At 51.5% G+C, this 20517-nt stretch overlaps 9 protein-coding genes across 9 annotated transcripts; 3 read left to right on the top strand and 6 right to left on the bottom strand.

Moving 5' to 3' along the window:
• Positions 1 to 526: 526 nt before the first annotated feature.
• TrAtP1_012718 (uncharacterized protein) lies at positions 527 to 2850 on the bottom strand. The gene is made up of 2 exons (XM_014088468.2): positions 2298 to 2850; positions 527 to 2243 (listed from the first exon to the last, which is right to left on the bottom strand). Exons 1-2 carry the CDS (start codon positions 2557 to 2559, stop codon positions 829 to 831), a joined length of 1677 nt encoding a protein of 558 aa, XP_013943943.2. The 5' UTR covers positions 2560 to 2850; the 3' UTR covers positions 527 to 828.
• Positions 2851 to 4584: 1734 nt separating this feature from the next.
• On the top strand, positions 4585 to 6273 carry TrAtP1_012717 (uncharacterized protein; the record flags this gene model as incomplete). Its single annotated transcript, XM_014088467.2, has 2 exons — positions 4585 to 5351; positions 5427 to 6273. 2 exons carry the CDS (start codon positions 4585 to 4587, stop codon positions 6271 to 6273), a joined length of 1614 nt encoding a protein of 537 aa, XP_013943942.1.
• An 816-nt stretch (positions 6274 to 7089) lies between these two features.
• Positions 7090 to 7820, bottom strand: TrAtP1_012716 (uncharacterized protein; the record flags this gene model as incomplete). Its single annotated transcript, XM_014088466.2, has 2 exons — positions 7090 to 7216; positions 7276 to 7820. 2 exons carry the CDS (start codon positions 7818 to 7820, stop codon positions 7090 to 7092), a joined length of 672 nt encoding a protein of 223 aa, XP_013943941.2.
• Positions 7821 to 10570: 2750 nt separating this feature from the next.
• On the top strand, positions 10571 to 12088 carry TrAtP1_012715 (uncharacterized protein; the record flags this gene model as incomplete). The annotated part of the gene is made up of 1 exon (XM_014088465.2): positions 10571 to 12088. The coding sequence occupies one exon, from the start codon at positions 10571 to 10573 to the stop codon at positions 12086 to 12088; it is 1518 nt and encodes a 505-aa protein (XP_013943940.2).
• A 930-nt stretch (positions 12089 to 13018) lies between these two features.
• On the bottom strand, positions 13019 to 13374 carry TrAtP1_012714 (uncharacterized protein; the record flags this gene model as incomplete). Its single annotated transcript, XM_014088464.2, has 2 exons — positions 13019 to 13184; positions 13304 to 13374. The coding sequence occupies 2 exons, from the start codon at positions 13372 to 13374 to the stop codon at positions 13019 to 13021; spliced, it is 237 nt and encodes a 78-aa protein (XP_013943939.2).
• Positions 13375 to 14323: 949 nt separating this feature from the next.
• Positions 14324 to 15906, top strand: TrAtP1_012713 (uncharacterized protein; the record flags this gene model as incomplete). The annotated part of the gene is made up of 2 exons (XM_014088463.2): positions 14324 to 14779; positions 14893 to 15906. 2 exons carry the CDS (start codon positions 14324 to 14326, stop codon positions 15904 to 15906), a joined length of 1470 nt encoding a protein of 489 aa, XP_013943938.2.
• A 1061-nt stretch (positions 15907 to 16967) lies between these two features.
• TrAtP1_012712 (uncharacterized protein) lies at positions 16968 to 18333 on the bottom strand (the record flags this gene model as incomplete). Its single annotated transcript, XM_066115649.1, has 3 exons — positions 16968 to 17603; positions 17684 to 18223; positions 18283 to 18333. 3 exons carry the CDS (start codon positions 18331 to 18333, stop codon positions 16968 to 16970), a joined length of 1227 nt encoding a protein of 408 aa, XP_065971748.1.
• Positions 18334 to 18924: 591 nt separating this feature from the next.
• Positions 18925 to 19239, bottom strand: TrAtP1_012711 (uncharacterized protein; the record flags this gene model as incomplete). The annotated part of the gene is made up of 1 exon (XM_014088461.1): positions 18925 to 19239. One exon carries the CDS (start codon positions 19237 to 19239, stop codon positions 18925 to 18927), a length of 315 nt encoding a protein of 104 aa, XP_013943936.1.
• Positions 19240 to 19294: 55 nt separating this feature from the next.
• On the bottom strand, positions 19295 to 19953 carry TrAtP1_012710 (uncharacterized protein; the record flags this gene model as incomplete). The annotated part of the gene is made up of 1 exon (XM_014088460.2): positions 19295 to 19953. Exon 1 carries the CDS (start codon positions 19697 to 19699, stop codon positions 19295 to 19297), a length of 405 nt encoding a protein of 134 aa, XP_013943935.2. The 5' UTR covers positions 19700 to 19953.
• Positions 19954 to 20517: the final 564 nt, after the last annotated feature.

Raw genomic sequence — 20517 nt, 5'->3', positions numbered from 1 at the left:
TATCTATTTTCTTTCTTTTTCCGGTTATACCATATAGCCATCTCTACTTACACTCTTCCTTTTCACCTATACTTCATAATCCCATCTTCGGTTTAGGGAATGAAATATTTGCTTTATGGCCTATGTCTGGCTGTGAAAATGGAATGGAAGGTGGATTTGGGAAAGGGAAGAGGGATAAAAAAAATTCTGGGGCAACGGTGACTCGGTAGCATAAGAAGGTCGGAAGGGGTAAAGGGACTCAGGAGGGCTCGGGGGACTTTGAGATGCTATGATGATGGCTGAGATAGAAGGAAAGACGGAGGGTCGGGCATTTCTTATTTGTTTTTCTGTTTACTGTCTTTTATCGTTTTGTCCCTACCTGTGGTATTAGGTAGATGGGACTGGTTGTGAAATGGATTTTTCAGGCAAGAGGGCCTCTTGTGTTCAATTTTCTAGGGACCAAGAGAACTAAAAGAATTGAAAGTTCACTGTATTTGTTGCATTCTTGATATCCTTGTATGTGATTGTGATTATCAAATTGTTTTTTTTTTTTTTGAAGACAAGAAATGTATTGAAAAGGCACGCTATGTGCAACTTGTGTAAACTACCTAGAACCTTTACTACATGCAAAATAAAACCCAATCCTATGTTTTTTTTCTGTATCCTATCTGCTTCTCTCCTATTCCTCCATCACGTATATCAAAGTATGAGTCGATCTTTCTTTGATTAAACGTCCGATCGTCCTGTAAGTCGTATAATATTCTCATCGTCAAGTCGTGCGTACCATCACATCTAGATTCTCAGTCTCATTCCCATATGTGCTCATTCTCATGGTCCGTCAATGATGTTTTAACTTGCAGGGGCATCCTGAATTGGTGCTTCTGTGGGTATACTAGATTGAGCACTGGCACTGGCACTGGCTTGTTGTTCGTGTTGTGTGGCCGGAGGAGGCGCAAGAGGCGCGGTTGCAGCCGCTGCTACGGGCATGCCAGGGGCCTGAGTAGCAGCAGCGGAAATAATCTGCGCCTGTAAATCAGCACTCGTGATGGGGGGCAAATCGCCCATGGGCGGCATGCCATGCGGGTGGCCCAAGGCATTGGGATCCAGGGGTGGGATGACCATGTTGCCGCCGAGGGCGACGGACATGTCTGGTGGTAACATGATGCCTCCGTTTGGGATCAACGTATCGACGCCTCCGCCTAGAGAGAGCAGGTTGGCGCCGAGGATGCCCTCTGGGTGCAGGGGATACATGAGCGCCTCCATGGTGGTGCCGTCAAAGATGACCATGTTTTGAATGGGCTGCTGCTTCTGTCCGAGGACGTTGATGACATCCTGCGCCAGCTGGCCTCCCAGAATGGCCGTGACGGGGGCAATCTCGCTGCCTAGGTTCTGCAGGAAGCTGCGGAGGAATTCCGGCCTGAGCGTCTCGCTAGGGAGGCTCAGGGCCTTGTGCTTCTGCGTGGCAATCTGGGTGAACAGCTTAAGGTCTTCGCGATTGCTGGGCAGGCGGCCGCCCTGGATCTGCATGAACTCCCACAGGGCGCGCAGGCAGGACAGCGTCGGGGAGACGCTCTTTAGGCGGCGCTTGGACTTTGTGTACTCTTCCGGCAGGCTGGCAACGTCACTGGCGAGAAACCAGGTCGAGTAGAGCTCTCGCTTGGTGACGGATTCGATGACCTTGGGGCCTTCCTTTTTGGTCTTGACGTCGACGATGGAGCGTGTGCGCGTCTCTTGCTTGAGCTGGGTGGCGACGTTTCCCAGATCGCGCTCAATGACGTAGTCGTGCTCTATCAGATCGCTGAATATGAAGCCGTACATGCCGTGAGTGCCCGCGGCGTAAAAGGCCTTGCCGTTGATGCGCGTGGCCGTATTGATGAGATTGAACGAATCCGGATCCAGATCGGTAGCAATGACAATGTCAAAGTTGGCAAAGTAGCTCGGGCCCTTGGACTTGACGCCCTCGGAGTCGACAATGACCTGGACGCGCGGATTCAGCTTGCGCAGGGCCACGCTGGCGGCCTCGGCGCGGTTCTGGCCCAGGGGGGATTCCACTTCGGAGAGGAGGAACTGCGCGCCCAGGTCGGCCTCGGTGACGATGGCGCTGTCGAGGACGGTGAGGGAGCCGACGCCGGCGAGGACGAGGTTCTTTGCGATCTCGTTGGCCAGGGCTCTGATGGTGATGAGGAGGATGTTTGCGTTTTGGATCTTGGCCTGCGCGGCCATGCCCCAGAGGCGGATCTGGCGGTCATAGAGGGCGATTTCATCTGATGAGAAACTGTGAGATGGCAGCTGAGTGAGTGCATTGGGTTTGTCTTTACCTGCTGTGATGGCCTTGTCAGGCAGCGCGAGGCCGGCAGCGGCATGGCCGTTGCTGAACATCATGGGAGCCATGATTGACGGATCTGAGATGGTGGTGCCGAGAGAGGGATCCGGGATGAAGGCCTGGCCAGACATCATCATGGCGGCTGCCATGGCATCTGGCGCAGCGAGCTCGGGATTCAGTCCAGCTGTGCCGCCGTTGGTGGCTGGGATGGGTGCTGTGCTACCGTCACTGACACCATTGTTTGGTTGGTGCTCCATCTTTGATGGAGTCCGTCCTCTTGGGATCAATCAAGTCGTGTGGCGATTAGTTGAGAGATGGATTGCGTTGTTTGAGAGTAGAAACGGCAAGGCTGCGCGGGTCTCGTGAGGACTATCGAGTGGGAGCTTCTAGAGAGATGGATGGATAGGGCTGGGAATTAGGGTCAAGAGTGTTATATGAATCCAACAAGCTCCGGTGCTGGTAGCAAATTGAAAAGGCATTCACACGGCCAGCGTCAAAAACGATGCAAGTTACTTGTTGGGCCTTGAGCCATGATACAGAGATGGGATGTCGAGCGGATGAGAATGAGCGCAGCCTCGCCTGTAGCCGTGCAGCGCTGATACGCGGGTGGGCTGGCGCCAGAGACGGCGGGACGCTGTTAAAGCAGTACTGGAGGAGTGGATGAATCACTGTGGAATAGTCAAGTATCTTTTAACAGTGGGGCTGATCTAAGTAAGATCTAGCCCCAGTAAAGTATTCTCTGCGGCTCGACACCTTAACCTCAACTCACTTTGACACATGCCCTGTATTTTTTCTCTTTTGATGCGAGTATTTCGCCAAGCCATTGTGACACCATCAGCCTTGAAATCCCGAGCTTGTGGTTGGACCGCACGTCAGTGGGCGATGAGCAAAGCCTCCGCAGCCAAGCCAGCTCAGCTTTGATGGCCGATGCAAGTAGCTGGAGCGCTTCCGTGCTAGTAACACTGTCGGCACAACCTTGGTTGCACATACCACATACAGACAGACATTCACAGCCAAAGTTGCAGTGCTCCCTGCCAGCTGCTTTGCGCCACGCATATCTACTACCTACATGTATGTCTTGCAAGGGCTGTCTCCGGCATAAAGTGGCAGCATGTATCCGACTTGAGTCCAACGAATGGGGAGAACCCGACCAGATGCTCCGTATCCCTCGTAGATAAGGCAGGATTCAATATCAACGAAGCAATACTGCCTCTACATAGCATCAATGATCAGATTATTACCCCAATACCTGCTGTATGCATCCTCCGTCACCCAGCCAAAGCCCACAGACGGATGCTAGTCGCATGACCCCATTGGCCAGCCATTTTCGATGTTGCACCGCTAGGGCTGCCTGCAATGCACTCCCAGACCGCTATGGATCACCGCTAAGCTCGTCCAAGTCGGCCTCTGAGCCGCTAAGGCATAGAGCCGAATAGTGCCTGGACTAGCACCAGGCGACCCCGCGTGCACTGGTCAGGATGCCAGAGCCGGGGCTTCCAATTTCCAACCATTGAACGGCAACGGAACATCAGACGCTGCAGCTTTCCATCTTCATTCTTCATTCTTCATTCATCTAGCTCTCTTTGTCCTCACATCCAGGCTCTCCTGGTACCACCAATAGTCGATCAAACATCATCTGTACCGGGCGTCAAACGGCAATAGCCATCAGCCTCCAGCTCCAAGTCGCTACAAATCAATACTGAATCACCTCGCACCACCGCGAATCCTCTCAGGCAACCCCGCTGCTGTCAGCGTGCCTCACTGACAGGCACAAGTAAGTGATGCGAGCAGCTGAGGCCGGCCACTAGCCGCGCTGCCTGGGAGATGCAAGAGACAATGAGCTGATCAAGACCTTTGGTCCCAGATTCGCTCATCCTTTCTTCCTCCGAGACAGCCATCCAGCATTCTTCTCTGGACTTTCCATCTTCTATTTTAATCAAACCTTGTTCGATTCCATCCTCCCTGCACGGTTTCTCAACTATCGTCCGTTCTTATCAGCCCCAGCATCGGCGAATAAAGTTGCCGCCCTCTAGCACCAGCAGCAACCTTATTAGCCTGGGCGGGCTGACAGCATATTATATGGAGTCTGCTTGGGTCATTTGAACGCCGCCCAACTCACGCTTCCAGTATTGCCACCCCGACGGCGCAACCAGCCCTGGCCGCTCCATCACGAACAACCACGCCAGGACGTTTCGACCATCGCCTTTCCAACTCTCTGACAACCGTCGAATCGCTCTCAACGGCGACGACCATCCGTGTGCCCGTACCGCGACCTGTCTGTCATGGCGTCAAGATCGGGCTCGGAATCCAACTCCTACCCGCGGCTGCCTCGAGTCGAAAACGAACAACTCATCCCAGCCTTGTCTCCGCCGCTGCCTCCTCAACGGACCCTAAACACCCCTCGAGTCCGCGAGAGCCTCCCGGCACCGCCCCGTGCGCTGTCCCGTCTTCACTGGTCGTCGTACACTGCAGCCCGGAGAGCCGAGCGGATTCGAAACCTCAACGAGCAGGCTGACCGTCGCGCCGAAGAGAGGGAGCGTCAGCTAGAGCGCCTTACGGGCATTTCACTGCGACGCTATCCTCAGCCGCGTAGCTTTGGCGGTCCCCAGACGCCCAATATCGAAGAGCTGGGTCGGTCCCTCAGTCGAGCAAACTCCAGCCTTAGAACGTTATTGGATCAGCCAGATCCCACCCTCACTTCACTTCCCCAACCTCTGCGGCCCCATGAGTTCACAGACGACAATCGCCGGAATAAACGCCGGAAACTCGACTCGGACAGAATGGGGTCCGGCGGGCCCAAGGCCTTTCGCTATGGTAGGTATGGGCAAGTAGACCCGGGCCAGCTGCGGATGGAGATTGTGAGCTGTGACGGTGGCATGTTCTCGAACCATTCATCATACGCGGCCGAGAATATTCTCAAAGACGACAATTCGGTATACTGCACCAAGGGAAACAGATGTAATATCATTCTGCAGCACCAGGGCGGGACGGTATTCACACTCCAGGAGCTGATTATCAAGGCACCCTGCGCCACCAACTTTTCGCATCCGTAGGTTTCCTAGTTAATCTTGTTGGGGAGACTGCTACGTCTTGGTGATTTCTCCTACTAACTCGATTCCCCCAGTGTTCGCGAGGGCATGATTTTCATCACCATGGATCAAGACGATATACTTAATCGGACAGCTCAGTACCAAATCCAGTACGGCCAAACAGCTAGAGACCGGACAAGGACGGGAGAAGCGAACAATGCGCTGATCCTAGAGCAAGAGCCTCGCCATATCATTTCTATCCAGCACCATGATGATGGCACCACAAGCACAAGGGCCAGGAGATCTTACGTCTATCGAACCGATGACGATGAAGGTCGCCCTGACATGCCCGAGGAGTTTAGTAGGGAAATTGCTGGTTTTCGCGTTACTACAGAATGCAGCGATGAAGAAGACGATGATGAAGATGGCTATGATGGAACACGGCTTCACCGGACCCCGAATCGCATTGGCTCTCTACCTTTTGAGACTCTAGAGTCTGATGCAGACGATATTATCCTGCCCTTCAGCCCCCAAGATCCCTTGGACGACCATCTTCTTCATCACAGCCGCCGGCATAACATTATTCATCGACCTAGAGGTAGAGATGACGACCACGACCACGACCAGGATCATGATCATGATCTAATCAATGCGCCAAGCGCCTCTCTCTCCGAGGCAATGGATGCCCATGCCAACGCCACTCAAGAAGCCATCCGTGCCGTCGGTCTCGGCGGCAGCTTGCTTTCTCCCCATGCGCGTTTTTATATCGAGAAGAAGAAGAGCAAGTGCACCATCAAGTTTGAGCCACCTGTTTCTGCCCGCTACATTCTTCTCAAAATGTGGAGCTCCTCTCATGACCCAACGAGCAATATCGACGTCCAGTCTGTCATTGCCCAAGGCTTTGCGGGACCAAGATATTTTCCCTCTGTTGAGCTACGATGAAGGTGACATGGAAAGAAAGGGGTGCTGAATAATGCGATGAGAATGCATTGAGTGCACACGCCAGCTTGAAATTATCTTTCCTTAATTAAGCGAAAGTTTGTACAAAGCAGTATGATACCTATACGAAAACCTCATGGGCGCAGCGAAAGGGGCCTGGCAGGGTACATACGGGGGCCTTTGTTTTCTTTATCCTTCTTTTTCTTTGGACTTTTCTTCTTTCTCTCCTACTTGTTGTTAATTCCCCACTAACGGCGTTATTTCTCCATGATTCCTCACACGGCTTTGATGATGGAATGAGTTTTTACAAGGCAAAGAGAGGCGTTGGTGTGCGCTCTTTCGGAATACGGCTTTAAAAATGCCAGTTGCTTTCATTTCGGAGTTGGTTACCCGGTACCAGGGATGTCAATGCCTGTCTGTCTCTTTCTTTCAATTCGTTTACCACGACAGGGGCTACAAAGTACATGTACTTGCTGCGAATCTAGGACATTAGCGGTTGTTTTACGACGTCGATCGACTTATGCATGAATATTAGTAGCGTGCACCTTACACAAGTTCGAAGTTGTCTGTGAGCTGTGTGAGTGCATGCTAATTATCATCATTATCATCATGAGACTATTGTCGTAATTATGTACGCTGTCAAGGACGAGCCAACAAACCATCTCTGCCAAAAGTCGCGTTTTTCCTTATCCAATATTTCATGCATTATTATCGAGCATCGCCCAAATACTCCATGAATCCCGTTTTTAGAACGCCGCATGTTACACCAAACGAGAAATGAACCCATTAGCCCTTCCTTTCCTTCTGACAGCCTTGGAGTCATGCGACTGGCGGAAGGACGAGACTTTTACTTCGCCGATGGCCAGATGCAGAAGCACGAGGCCGCAGAGGAACGATTGCGTGGCAGATTGCGGTAGAGTATCCGGCGAGCAGGGCACCAAGAAACCTTGCAGTTGATTAGCAGTTTCCTCCCTTTTCAATATGATGATATAATTTCTTGCTCACAAGTTGATATGGATCACGACAAAGGCCGGAATTGTCTCCTTCCAGGGGTCCATCACTTCCAAGATAAAGGCACCGCCAATGCCACGCAGCGGGAGCTGTTCCGGGACATCTGCATCAAAGACGTCGAGCTGCCGACGAGGAAACCTGAGAATGCCAGGCGGCTTGTCCGGGGTGCTCCAGCCGATATACACCATGGTCATGAGGGGCATGAGGGTGAAGAAGACGCCGCGGAAGACCCAGACGGGATCGAGCGACGAGTTCCGGGGCCGCAGCAGCGTGTGGAGGGCCATGAGGCCGGCGGTGGCGGAGCTGATGGCGGCGCTGAGGGCGGCGAAGAGGTAGAAGCCCCAGCGGGTGAAGTCGCAGCCGACGCCGAGTTGCTGGCAGGGGCCGCGGGAGACGCGGATGCGGGCGGCGATGAAGGCGACGGTGGAGAAGAGGACGAGGATGAGGTTTGCGGCGGACCAAGCGAGGACGAAGTAGATGAGGAGGTGGCTGGAGAGGTGGCGGAAGCGTCTTCGGGCGTGTTTGGTGGTTGGTGACATGGCGAGAGGAGACGGAAGAGAAGAAGAGGAAGAGAAGTGATTTTTGGATACGTATGTGACAAAAGCGAGAGAATGTATGTCTTGTTGTGTCTTGTTTTTTCTGTTGGATCGCCAGGGCTGGGTTTGTATACTTGGACGGATTCGAAACGATGGTGTTGAGCGTGTAGACTCGTCTTGCGGGAAGTGACTGTGAATATCTTCTTTTGCCCTCGCTTGGGAAGATGAAGTAGAAGGATTGACGAGGGCTTGGCCTGGTGGGAAGATGTATATGATGTAAGTGCATGTGGCTTGATGCTCGTGTGTGAAGGAGTGTTTGTAACTGCCTTGGTAGTAGTAGTAAGACTGCTTGGTTATTGGAAGGAAGGGGCTCTGAAAGAAGTGAAGAGAAAGTCGTTGTATTAGGTCTCTATATCTACGTACAGGACAACCACTTGAAGTTTGAAAGAAGCTTGGCTTGGTTGCCGTCTGTTTTATCTACATTGATCTTGTTGATATTCGACAGAGAAGAGCTAGAATCAATAAGACGAGCTAAGATCATGCAATGGGAGTAACTCTCTTTAAATATACATGATATCTGAAATAAGAAAACATAGGCAAACTCAATCCTGGATAGCCTTTGATGGAGCCCGCAATATTCCTCTTACAGGGCTATATTACGAAGTACGCAGAGAAGATTATTGAATCTTCTTCCAGTTGTTGCTTTGCGAGGAGGTTCCACATGCAGCTAATATGGGACACTTTGCTCTTCCGACTGCCATTGAAAAGTACATGTAGTTGAGGCTTCTCTGGCTTCAGCCATTATCTGCTCTATGAACCCGAAAGAGCATTGAATCATGTGGCTGAGACCTGTGGCAAGTCAAGCCAAGCCACTGAGAGAATTAACGAGTTGCGTATCCGTACGTGTATCGGGGAGTGGGGGATGGATGTCGGCTGCGACAGTGGGCTGAGCGCCTTATGCCAGCGCAGCCAGCAGGCAGTTCAGGCAGCTGCTGTAGTGGGTGGCAAACGCTCGTGTACCTGAGGCAGCTTGGCGAGCTTGGAGGCCCGGAGCTGCTCCAGACTGGCTGGAAAGACTGGAGGCCGAAGATCTCCCCACCGCACCTCAGGCACACGCAGCCAGACCAGCGCGATGGTGCAGCCAGGCACGCTGAGGCGGCCAATCCGGTGGAGGGGCTGTTCCTCAGATTTGCAGCAGAACATTGAAGCTTTTGATTAACGAGTGCAGTGCGTGCTGGGCCACCACGTTGCGTCCATGTGCCGGCATTGGCCTGCGCTGGAGCTACAGCGAGGGATGCGAACAGTCACAGGCACAGGCACAGCAAGACAGCGCTGCCGGCCCCTTGCCCTTGCTCTGTGCGTGTTCCCTGCGTTCCCTGCCCGCTCTCGGCGTCGCGAATCTGCACCTCTGGCCATTCTCTTCTCTTCTGCGCCCTTCTCCTCTTCACCTCTTCGCTGCTTACCCAGGCGCTGGCTCTTGTCGCTTGACCGCCTTTGCCAGAACTCTTGTACAGCTCGCTCTATCCACTGCTAGCACCACCAGTAAGCTGGGGAGAGAGGAGCCTTTGCTGGACCCGCGCGGATCCACGGACAGGCCAAGCGAGCGAGTGACAGACAGACACGCAGAATCTCGGCCTGTAGGCAGGTACATACCGCATGTTCAATCCACGCCAGGCCTCGTGCTCGCAGGTACCGCTACATGTGCATCTACTGCACGCACATCCCACGCACTGCAGACTCTGTAGGCACATGCCGGCCAGCGAGTTCGCAGGGCTTGACGTCTGATCGGGTGGGCCGTCAAGCAGTCAATCCAGCACCAGCAGCTGACGTCCGGCGTATCAGCATTCCAGGCGGGCCTCTCGCATGCCGTCGTCCGGCTGTATCTGAGACAACAGCTGCCGTCTAAGCGTCATCAGCTATAACGTGCTCGTCGAAACAAAGTTTGTTTTGGTCGCCACGGAGCAACAAGATCCGCCGGGAAGAGAGGGAAAAATAAGCCAAGGGGACCCCCCCCCAGACAGTTGCCAAGCAGAGGAAGAAAAAAAAAAAGACTGGAGTCGTGTTGCATGAGTCGAGGTTGTGCGTGACCGCTACACCATTCGCAGCATCCTGTGCATAGAACCTGCAGGACGGCGCAGCAGCTTGACCAAAGACAGAGCGTCGCGCCCTGGCAGCCGGGCGTGCATTACGTTTGCATCCTAGTAGGTCTGCATACTGAGCATGTGCTTTTTGCATCTACAGGCACACTGAGTTGCGCTTCGGTGGAGCCGTCGGTCGTCAGCTAGGGGACAGCAAATGCTAATTCGCGACAGTAGGATCGACGCTGGCTCTTTGCGCCGACTGTCGGATTCAAGGCGACCGCCGAAAACTTGGGGTCACGTTTCCCCAGTCCCTTGAGCCTGGCGCTATCGAGCAAATTCGCCTTGATTTCGCATCAATCCCTTTGGGGCTGGACCTGGCCGTCTTTCACCTTCCTGCAAAGGCAAATCGGAAGCGTCCAGGCGCCCACTTCTTCCACCGCAGCCAATAGATACCGCAGGTCACAATACAGCGCCTGAACAGAGAGATTGCCTCGAGCCAAAGCGAGATTCTGTAGTGCTGCCGCTAGAGGGCAGCCAGTTCGCTGTGGCGTCCGTCTAGCATCGGTAACGATCGCGAAATACTGGGGGGGCTGGTCGCTGGTCTGGTCCAATATTCCGCCCAAATCTCCACTCCGTTGCTAGGTCCAGTATCCTTCACCGCGCCAGCGCAAAATGCTCCCAGGTAGTGGTACAATGGGCAGCTCGACAGCAACCCCCGGCCAGGGGTATGAGCAGACTCAAACTCCTCCTCTCTCACCGAGCTCAAGCTTGGCCCCAGACTCTCCATCGACACCTCGAGCAACCCCGAGCTCTCGTCCCAATTCTTCTCGCCTCGTCGTCGACCGAAGAGACGCCCTGTTCAATGTGGGACCTGCCTCTCCTCCGAAACAACATTCTCCTCTCCGTCAATCTACCAGCATCTCCTATCAAGACTGCGCTGGACGTCCAGACTTGTCGCAATTTGTGAAGCCGAGGCATAATCCCAAGCTTCAGAGAGGCCACTCGAGGTCCAGATCAGAATTTTCCACCACTACCACCAGTAGCAACATTCCTTTACCAGTAGGGCAAGCCCCCGGAGCGCAACCAGAAGCATCACTCTCGACAGACTCTTTGCATTCCGAAAATCCGACTTCGACTTTTGCGACGCGTCGTACCTCTTTTGGAGAAGTCGGTCAAGACAGACGCGTGACGAATCTGAGCGATTGCAACAGGCCCAATACCGCTTCTTCTTCTTCTTCTTCTTCTTCGTCTCCTCGCAACTCCGCGCTCTCCTTCATCACCTCCAAGATGCCGGCCATCAAAGCACTCGCCCCTGCGCCCGTCGTGGTGCCGCAAAGCGACGAGCTCATTGGCCTCAACATTGAAACGTCGCTCTTTCCCAAGGGTAACTCTCCGGACGGGCAAACTTTTTCGCCCGCAGCTTTTATGAATCTGCAGCAGACGGCAACCGGCCTGCTCAAGAAGTACCAAACTGCCTACAAGCGCCAGGCCACCACGATCCAGGAAATGCTGGCCGAAAAGGAGGCTACGGATGACGAAAAGGCCGAGGCCGACACCAGGACGCGACATCTCAAGATGCAGCTGGAGGGCATGGCTCAGAAGCTAGCAGAAACCGAGAGCGAGATGCAGACGCTAATGGAAGAATTAAACAAGGAGAAGAGGTTGAGGATGGAAGAGCGAGCAGCTGCCAGAGATAAATTTTTGACGCCATCCGAAGGATCGATTTCGGAAGACCTCTGCGTCGAAGAAGACCAACAACGCAGACGCGGATGGAGGCGAAGCGGTGAGACCTCCAAGACCGATTTCAGTTTCGAGACGGACGAAGATAGCGTCGAAGCCGCCAGCATCTTCTCTCGTCCTCGCAGCCCTACCAACACGGCGCTAAGCATCATCTCGGACGTAGAGGGTCCCGCTCCGTCCGGACCTCCATCACGGACCTCGACATTTGGACCCAACCGACCAGTCCGCAACTCCCAACCGCCACAGCTGACCACTTTCCAGAAGCTGTTCAAGATAGATCCCGACAGGGACATCAAGGGATGTCGCAACTGCCAGGGCCAGGACGCCAGCATCGCCTGGGACACCGTGGGCCTCCTTAAAGCCGAGAACAAGACCCTCAAGGAGAGAGTCAGCGAGCTCGAGGAAGCTGTCGAAGAGGTGCTGGACGTTGTCAACGGCGTTGGGCAATAGCATCTCATACACCCGCATATCTTCAATTTTTTCGGCATGTCTGGGTGTTTTCTTACAATCAGCCGGTATTACGAAACGATGTTCTGGCATGAAACATGGAGTCGGATTCTATTTTTTTATGATGACCATTTTTCTTGTTTCTTTTTCCTGTCCCTCATTTTGTTAATCCATTTACTTCCTGATTTTTTTTGCTTTCAATTTCTTCACTTCTTTCATCTTCTCCTGATCTCGAACCCCTCATCACCCCCCTTTTTTTTTACCCTTTTTTTTTTTTTTCTTTCTCCTATTCCCCCCCTTTCTTTCACCGTACGCGCGATACACAATGGAGGGAGGCATGTCTGCTGGAATTGAGCTCTGAGGGAAAAGAAAACATTGATAAGAGATTGAGAGCGCCAGCTGTTGAGTTGCATCCCCTGAAAGCAAAGAATGAAAACTAGCGTTTTATATGAGAGACGTAGAATTTATGATAGGAAAATATTAAAATTTTCCATTTTTTGGGAAACCCAAATACAGCTGCTTCCTATTATTGCCTGAGTGCTAGTCGCTATGCTATCTTTATTCTCATGTACATTTAAAACTATTAGCTAAGCTTACTGCAAGTTATCTATGGTTTATCTCCTATGATTTATCTCCTGTGATCGATATTCTACATGACATGGGCCGTAATCCGCCGTTAGTGAGCACAATCATAGAGCACGCAGTCGGCATTTCGTATCTCACAGCTCCCTTGTATAGTATTCTTAAATTGAGTTTATATTTGTGTTGATTCTTTGCCCAGCGCAAATCGTCTCCCAAGCTCTTTTTTTCCTCCCTATTTCTCTTCCAGCAGATATATATGTACACTTGCTCCCTTTCTCATTTTCAATCCCGCTTTGCCTCTTTAAAAACCATCTTTCCAACAATGCCGCCGTCGCAGAACAAAACAACGCTTTAGTGGTGACCCTCGCCGTGACCCTCGCCGTGGTGCTCATCCTTCAGGAAGAGGTACTCGTAGCCGCAGTATCCAGTAAACGCAACCGTGGCGATTCCCAGACCGGGGAAACCGCTTCTGAATCTGTTCCAGCGGGAAAAGGTGCCCTTGTATCGCCATGCCTCGCTATATGCATCATCCTCTCGTTAGCTTTTTGCTCTTCGTTGCTTCTTGTTGCCATCTCTGGTCGTAATCCGGAGCTAGTTGAAAATGCAAAAAAAAAAAAAAAAAAAGGGTAGACCAACGCTCTCTCCCAAGGGTCGTATCGGGGCTGGCCGGTGGCCTCCTTGAAGGCTCGCATGTTGAAGCCGGTCATGTTGGGCTTGGGCCCGTGGGCCATTCGCAGTGCTCTGTTGGAGGCGGGGTTGAAGCGTCAGTCACTCGGCCATATCGAAGAAGAAGGCACCGTAAAATTCCATTGCCATTTTAATACCTTGTAGCAAGCATGGTGCCAATTGGGGTAGCTTGCAATCGGACTTCTGCTGGTGATATCGCAACGGAGGCTGGATTGGAAGTTCCGCAGCTGGTGGTTCCTGGGGGAGGGCCGGAATAACGCGGTGGCCGAAAAAGGTGGCATGCGGCGCACGGGCCATCTACGGCTATTTGCTGGGCGGTACTGGCTTTCGCTTCCGTCACCTCCTCCAGAAACGAGGCCACCAGTGATCGTGTTCTTTTATCTAGCTTTTGCCTCTGAACTCTATATTTTTTCCTCCCTGCAAAGTTTACCACCGAGCGCTAATTCACAACACGAGTGGCTCGTTACCGATTATTTCGAAAGGTGTCCCGACGAGAGAAAAGACCCGAACGGAAACAAGAAAAAGAAGAGCAACGACAGGTGACGAGAAATCCCTGCTCGGCCAGCCGCATCCATCTGTACCTTGGTAGCTTTTTGTCTATCGCCAAAATCCTTATCGCTCCGACGACGCAACCCCCCCGTCTCGAGCCAGCGTCTCGCAATTGACTCGAGAGTTGACAGCCGCAGAGGCGAGAACAACAGCCCTTGTTTGCGCCCACCCCCCTCTTCGTACCCAATGCCACGAAGAGGCCGTGGAGATTCAGGACCTCGCCCCCCTTCGTCACGTTAGAGACCGCTCTCGTTCACCCCGCGATATCGAGGAAGAGGACACTTCAATCCTGGATCCTTTTCTCACCAACTCCCCTCGTCCTTCGTTTCGACCGGCCCTCTTCCGGCCGAGTTCATTCCCGACCCTGGGATTCCATTCATAGACCCGTTCCAACCGCCTCATAATCTCAATCCCAATTCCATGCCGCCACAGCTCCGAGGGTTCGGCGGCGGACCCGGCGTCGGCGCGCCTTTCCACCAGCCTGGGTTCCCTTCTCACGGCCAGCCGCAGGGAGGGCCTCTGGGGGCCAACCAATATCTCAATGCCAACGCCCAACTGAATCCCTTCACGCCGAACAACATCAACTCCTTCAACGCTGCTGCCCTCAATGGCGCCGGCGGCTTCCCAGACACGGGCTTTGGCAGCCAGAGCGCAAGGATGGGGTTTGCGCATGGGCCGGGCGCCGCTGCTCTACAACAGCAGCAGCAACAGCAGCAGCACGGTGGCCAAATGCAGCACAATTCCTTGATGGACCATCCCACAATGCGGCCGCAGCCATCAAATAAGGGCAGGATACGCGAAGTCTGGAAACATAACCTGGAAGAGGAGATGGCTGTGCTGAGAGATATTATTGACAAATACCCCTACATTGCTATGGTGAGTTTTTGTTGACGACTTTGCAATTTGCGAGCGGGCAGCGTATGCCAATTGTCTGGCTTTCGACTATTATATATAAGAACTCGGCTAACTTTGAGGCGGGAATTGAAAAGGACACGGAGTTTCCTGGTGTCGTATCAAGACCTATGGGTGGTTTCAGAGGAAAGAGCGACTATCATTACCAGTGTCTACGAACAAACGTCGACATGTTGAAAGTTATCCAGATCGGCATCACATTATTCAACGAGGACGGTGAGACGCCACCGGCGCGGCCTGGCCCGGAGCTGGGACTCAGTGCAGCAACAAGGCGGCATATTGGGCAAGGACCATTCCCTTACTCATGGCAGTTCAACTTCAAATTCTCTTTACAAGACGACATGTACAATGAGAAATCGATTGAATCTCTTCAGCAGGCTGGCATCGACTTCAAGGCCCTCGAGCAAAACGGTATTGACCCCCACCAGTTCGCCTCCCTATTAATACCGTCCGGCCTGGTATGTTTCGATAACGTCCGGTGGATATCCTTCCACGGCGGCTACGACTTTGGCTACCTCACAAAGCTGCTCATCTGCATGCCCCTTCCAAACGACGAGATCGACTTTGACCACAAGATGAAGCTGTATTTCCCCATGACGTACGATGTAAAGCATCTGATGAAGTATGCCATCAAGCTTCACAACTCAGGGATGCTTACTCCCAGCGATCCTGGTACCACTGAAATCTTGCAAAAATTCGAGCACAAGTCTGGCCTGGAGAATATTGCAGAGACTTTGAAGGTTAAGCGAATCGGGTCTGCTCACCAGGCTGGTTCAGACTCTCTCCTTACTGGCAAGGTGTTTTTCCAGATGCGCGACCGCATCTTCAACGGCGAGATTCCCGATGATCATCTCGGCAAAGTCTGGGGACTTGGCATCCCTGATGTCGGATTGCCCATGTCGATGATGGGCCAGGGCGACCAGAACGGAAACACTCCCAGCACTCCGAATACGGGCCCTGCGCATCTTGTGACAACCCCGGCCCAACAGGGCCATAATACAAACGGCCTGCCTACAATGGGAGGACCGATGACACCTGGAGGCGGAGGCGGCGTCTTTGGTAGCTTTGCATTTGGAGGAAACAGCAGATAGGGTTCTGCTGCGAAGGGGTCTCGCTCATCTATGCGTTGAATGAGAGGCCTCTTTGCTTTTTTCTCCTTTTTTTGTTTCCATCCGTGTATCTCTTCTGCTTATGCCCTTTTTTTATCAAGTCGAACCTTTTTTGGGTCGATGTGGGTTTTTATAACAGCTCTTATTCTTCAGTTTCACTTTCTTATCTTTCTTGACGTTGTTTCGCTTTGAAATGTGCTTTTTTTTATAAACAAACATGGGTGGTATAACTTTAATTGTATATGCCGCTGAATTTGGGCAACACTCGAGCTGTAATTGAAAAAGAGAAAAAGGGGAGATATGTGAAGTATGAAGGATGAAACAAGGCGGGGACTGAACGGTGTTTGAACGGGCTGCATCACTAATCTCGGGAGAGACCTTTTGATAGCCTTCCTTTCTTAAACTTGCTTTTGCTTCAATTGTGTTGTTTGTATTATTCTTTTGCCTTGTAACCTGGTTATTAATCTTGAAAATCGGGATTGTTGGGATTGTTGGGAGAAGGCAACTGGAAAACGGACAAAATGGGGTAATTGGGAGGCGAGAGTCAAATAAAAAGTCATTTCTTATGACGGAAAAAGCATGTGAGCAAACTGTCATTTACAAGGCAAACTTTTTTATGTATGCGTTAAATGAGGCTGTAGCTCTACAAGCTTTGTTTTTGTCTTCATTCTTCTTACTTGACGTGTGTGATTCGTATCTTGTACGAGAGGGTTCTTTGGATGGAGTTCAATACATGTTCACAATGCAAATTAATGAGGAGTTTTAAAGAATGTGTACGGCTGTTCAATATCCAGATTTTAAAAGCAAAGCTAGGGCTAACGGTTAGGAGAAGACAATAACACCAAGAATTCCAAAAGTCCCACGAAATTATTGATACCCTTGATATGAAAAAAATACCAAACCAGACTGCTCCATAAAGCCAAACGAATCCATGTCCCAATTCCAGAGTAAAAGCTATCGTGTAAAGAAAATCTTGCATAGACCAAAACTGATACTTGCGTAATTTCACACCCAATAAAAACAACGTCTGAAGGCCTTTTTCTTTAGGTGATAAACACCTTCTTGAGCAGATCCACCGGGTACGTCTGCCCAGTCACCGGGTCCTTGACCTCATCAGGAGACAAGCCCGACTTTCTGGAGTAATCATCCAAGCGCTCCTTTCCGTACACCCTGCCGTTCGGTAGCAAGAACAGGTCATGCTCGACGTGACTCTTGGTATGGTGTGCGTAGGGGACGTTGCGAGCTAGGTCGTTGAGCTCGGTGGAGCAGATTGGGCAGACGCCATGGCCCAGCGCGGAAGAAGAGCCCGTATCGCTGTAGACGTCAGCGTCGTGGGAGGAATGGCAGGCTGGCGTTTTGAGGGCCGATAGTCCTGATGACAAGGCAATGTGGAGCAACGGCACGGATGGTAGAGATAGGAGGCTGTTGTGGGTGGTGGTGAATAGATCGGCGAGCTCGTTCCAGCGAGAGTTTTTGTATAAATCGCTGTAGATGCCGTATGAACTATCCGGGGGGATGGCCAGGAGGCCGCATGCCTGTTTGACTTCCTTGGGGTACGTGCCCCAGTAAGGCATGAGATATTTCTTGGCGTGGGCAATGGCCTCGACGAGTTTCGGCTGCGACTGAGTCCGGATGAGCTCAACGTACTGCTGTAAGCGAAGCATGAATTCAAGCTTGCTCTGTGAGTGAGAGTATAGGTTAGCTGCCAAGTTCAAAGTAGCAAAAAGAAAAAAAAACAAGCATCGTAGCTAAAACGCACCTCCATCTTTCGAAGCTCCTTCTTGTTCTCCGTACACCAAGCCAACGCCTCAGTAACGCTCCCATTCAGCAACGCCTCCCGAATCTGGCTCATGCTAACAAAAGTGTCGACATCCACCAGGTTCTCCATGTTCTTCTCGCTCGCCAGCTCCTTTGCACTATTGTTGTACCCATGCCGCAGCAGGTAATCCGCCAGCAGCCGATCCAGCCTCTTCCTACTCCAAGCCTCGTACTTGACGTCTTCTATGCTGTGCATCGTATAAAGCTCATCCAGGTGCTGTATCCGCGCCGCGGTCTGGGTGTGCAGCCGGCCTTCCTCCTCGGCGTAGGCGCCCAGCTTGCGCTTCACGCCACGCATGCGGCTAATCATGGCGTCCAGGTTCTTGAGCACATCTTGCTGCGAGGCCCGGCCGGAGATGGCTGAGGTCGCGGAGTCTTTGAGGAGCGTTTTGAGCGTCGAGGTGTCCTTTTCGATGGCGAAGTGTGCGGCTCGGAAGTTTTTGCGTAGCAGCTCGTTGGGGAGGCGTAGAAGAGGTTGGTCCTGTGAGTATAGATGAGCATCAAGTATCTCGAGGGAAAAGCAGAGCTTATGAGCTTTACCAAGAGCAAGTGGTCATTGTGTCTGATGCTCGAGTTCTCGTGATCCGTCATTCTGGAAGCCGTGGATGCCGAGACAAGCCCAGCGGTATATAATCTCTAAATGTTCTTTTCCCTGTCCTCTTTTCTCAAAAAATAGCACCTGTGGCGTCGACAGGGCTGGCAAAGCTGGAAGATGCAGTGATCAGGCCGGAGAGACGCTGAAGCGAGGTCAAGTCGTTGGACTGGGGTGCTCTTATCGATTAGCAGTGATGCAATGTCACTGCCGGCGCCACACTCGGCTCTAATTCAGGGTAGCGCCCAGAACGGAAATCCAGCACGCCAGTTATGAGAAGGCGGTTTTCTTTATGGAATGCTTGATCTAGAGCATTGTTCATCTTGAAAGTACGTGGCAAAATAGCTTTTGTTTATTTTTAATCCATCGCTCTCGCAAGACTATGCCTAAATCACTTATAGGCAAATTTGTGATATTGCAAAGCTAGCAAAAAATAGTAATAAGATAAAGCCGAGCCTTGCTCTCCCGCCCTATTCACAAGTATATCCATGTCTCTCCATATCCACGATGCAGATACGCAAGTTTCCAAGTCGCAAGCAACATCATTTCTGCGCAACTCGTTTTCGACGCGTGGCTTGAATAATGCTTCACTAGGAGCTTTCTCGCTTGATTTTGCGCTCCAGATCAAGTCGACGACGCTTTCTGGGAGCGCACGCTTCATCTTCGGACTCATCTTCGGACTCGTCATCTTCGGACGGCACATATTCAGACGGTACATATTCAGACGGTACATATTCAGACCATACATCTTCAAAGGCCTTCCGAGTTCTCTCTCTAACTTGCTGCTGTTCCAAAAGCTTGGTGGTAGAACAGAGCTCCTCTCTGAGCTGCTGGTTGGTCGCTGCGTTTGCCTCGGATACGACTGTGAGTTCGAGAATGCGCTGTTCAAACGATTTGAAAAGCATCTTTGCTAGCTCTGCTCGCGATTGCAGCAAGTCTTGAATATTCGCGGGGGCAGCTTTAACAAGAATCGACAAGTCCATGGAATATGTCTGCAGGCGGTATCGGCGTCTCGGTGGTTTCCAACCACGCATATTCCTCCGTGTCCTCTTTGGCTGCGGCTATCCAGCCGAGGACCCTGTTGTTGCCGGCGACTTCGGCAGCTAGCCTCATTATTATCTTTGCGTGCTGTGGGAAAACGTTGACCGATTCTTGTGTGAAAGATGCCTCGGCACTAGCCACGAAGTCTGCTGTGCTCGTAGTGGATTGACCAAGCTTGTCAATCATGGGCTGCAATTTCTCCATCGCTTGAGAACGATTAACGGACCGCTCTTCAAATGAAAGCATGTGAAAGCGTTCAGTGCTGGCTTTGATACGCATAAGCCTGAGGGCATAATCGGCAGGGGAAATTCCGTCCATTGTCATTGAAACTCCTCAAAACGTCTGCTAGAAAACGTTTCACTCTTCTCTAGTTTTTGGATTTAGAGTCCAAACGTTGCTATTCTTCTGCTTAGATATAATGCAGAGGCGTGGATGGGATCGCGATGGTGGTGAGATACTCGCTGAGATTGGCGTAATGAATTACAGAACGAGAATGAGCATTTCGGAGTTATAACCTCCCGTAGAACACAACATATTTAATCTCGTAGCCAACACATGGTAAAATACAGAGTGAAGACGAGTCCAGCATTTATTAACTGTTTCCATCCCTACACGGTGAATGCCCTTTCAAATGTTGTATCCAAGAGAGACTACAAAGGCAGTCACTTGTTGCTGGTGGTTAATGATAAGCATGGAACTTGCATTGTAGTTACTGAGGGTATCCTGCTGAGACTATTTTCCCAAGCTCTTCTCTTTTCTAATGACTTCTATAAGTTCTTGTGTGCAATATAGAAGCACAAGAGATTAATCTTGTCAACTTGTATGGTGTTTACTGGTGGATGTATCCCACAATTGTTCCTTTGCTTATACCACAAAATTATTTAAACGGCTTTGGGTCTAAGATGGAGAGAGAATGTGAGGGACAGTTGTCTAGGTTTCTTTGGTTTCTTGGGTGGACAAGATGAACGTCATTCCATCCTCAGCATCACGCCTTTTAATAGGGTTGAGGCAATATTCACTGAGCAGCATCTTTCAACCCTTACAACCATCTCAACACAACTCAACATCTCTAAATCATTGGTCACAGACCATTCTATGAAATCCAGCTTTACAAATAATCGAAAACCCGCTTGCTATCCTGT

The sequence above is a fragment of the Trichoderma atroviride genome, chromosome 7 (genome assembly GCF_020647795.1).
Source record: "Trichoderma atroviride chromosome 7, complete sequence".
Lineage (NCBI taxonomy): Eukaryota > Fungi > Ascomycota > Sordariomycetes > Hypocreales > Hypocreaceae > Trichoderma > Trichoderma atroviride.
Note: the sequence above shows the minus strand (reverse complement) of the source record. Positions and strands in the feature narration are given on the sequence as shown.

What these genes read in the sequence shown, in the direction of transcription:
- TrAtP1_012718 (XM_014088468.2), bottom strand. Translation starts at nt 2,559, where the DNA reads ATGGAGCACCAACCAAACAATGGTGTCAGTGACGGTAGCACAGCACCC. An exon ending in TGACAAGGCCATCACAGCAG is followed by an intron (nt 2,244 to 2,297) that starts GTAAAGACAAAC and finishes GTTTCTCATCAG; the next exon opens with ATGAAATCGCCCTCTATGAC.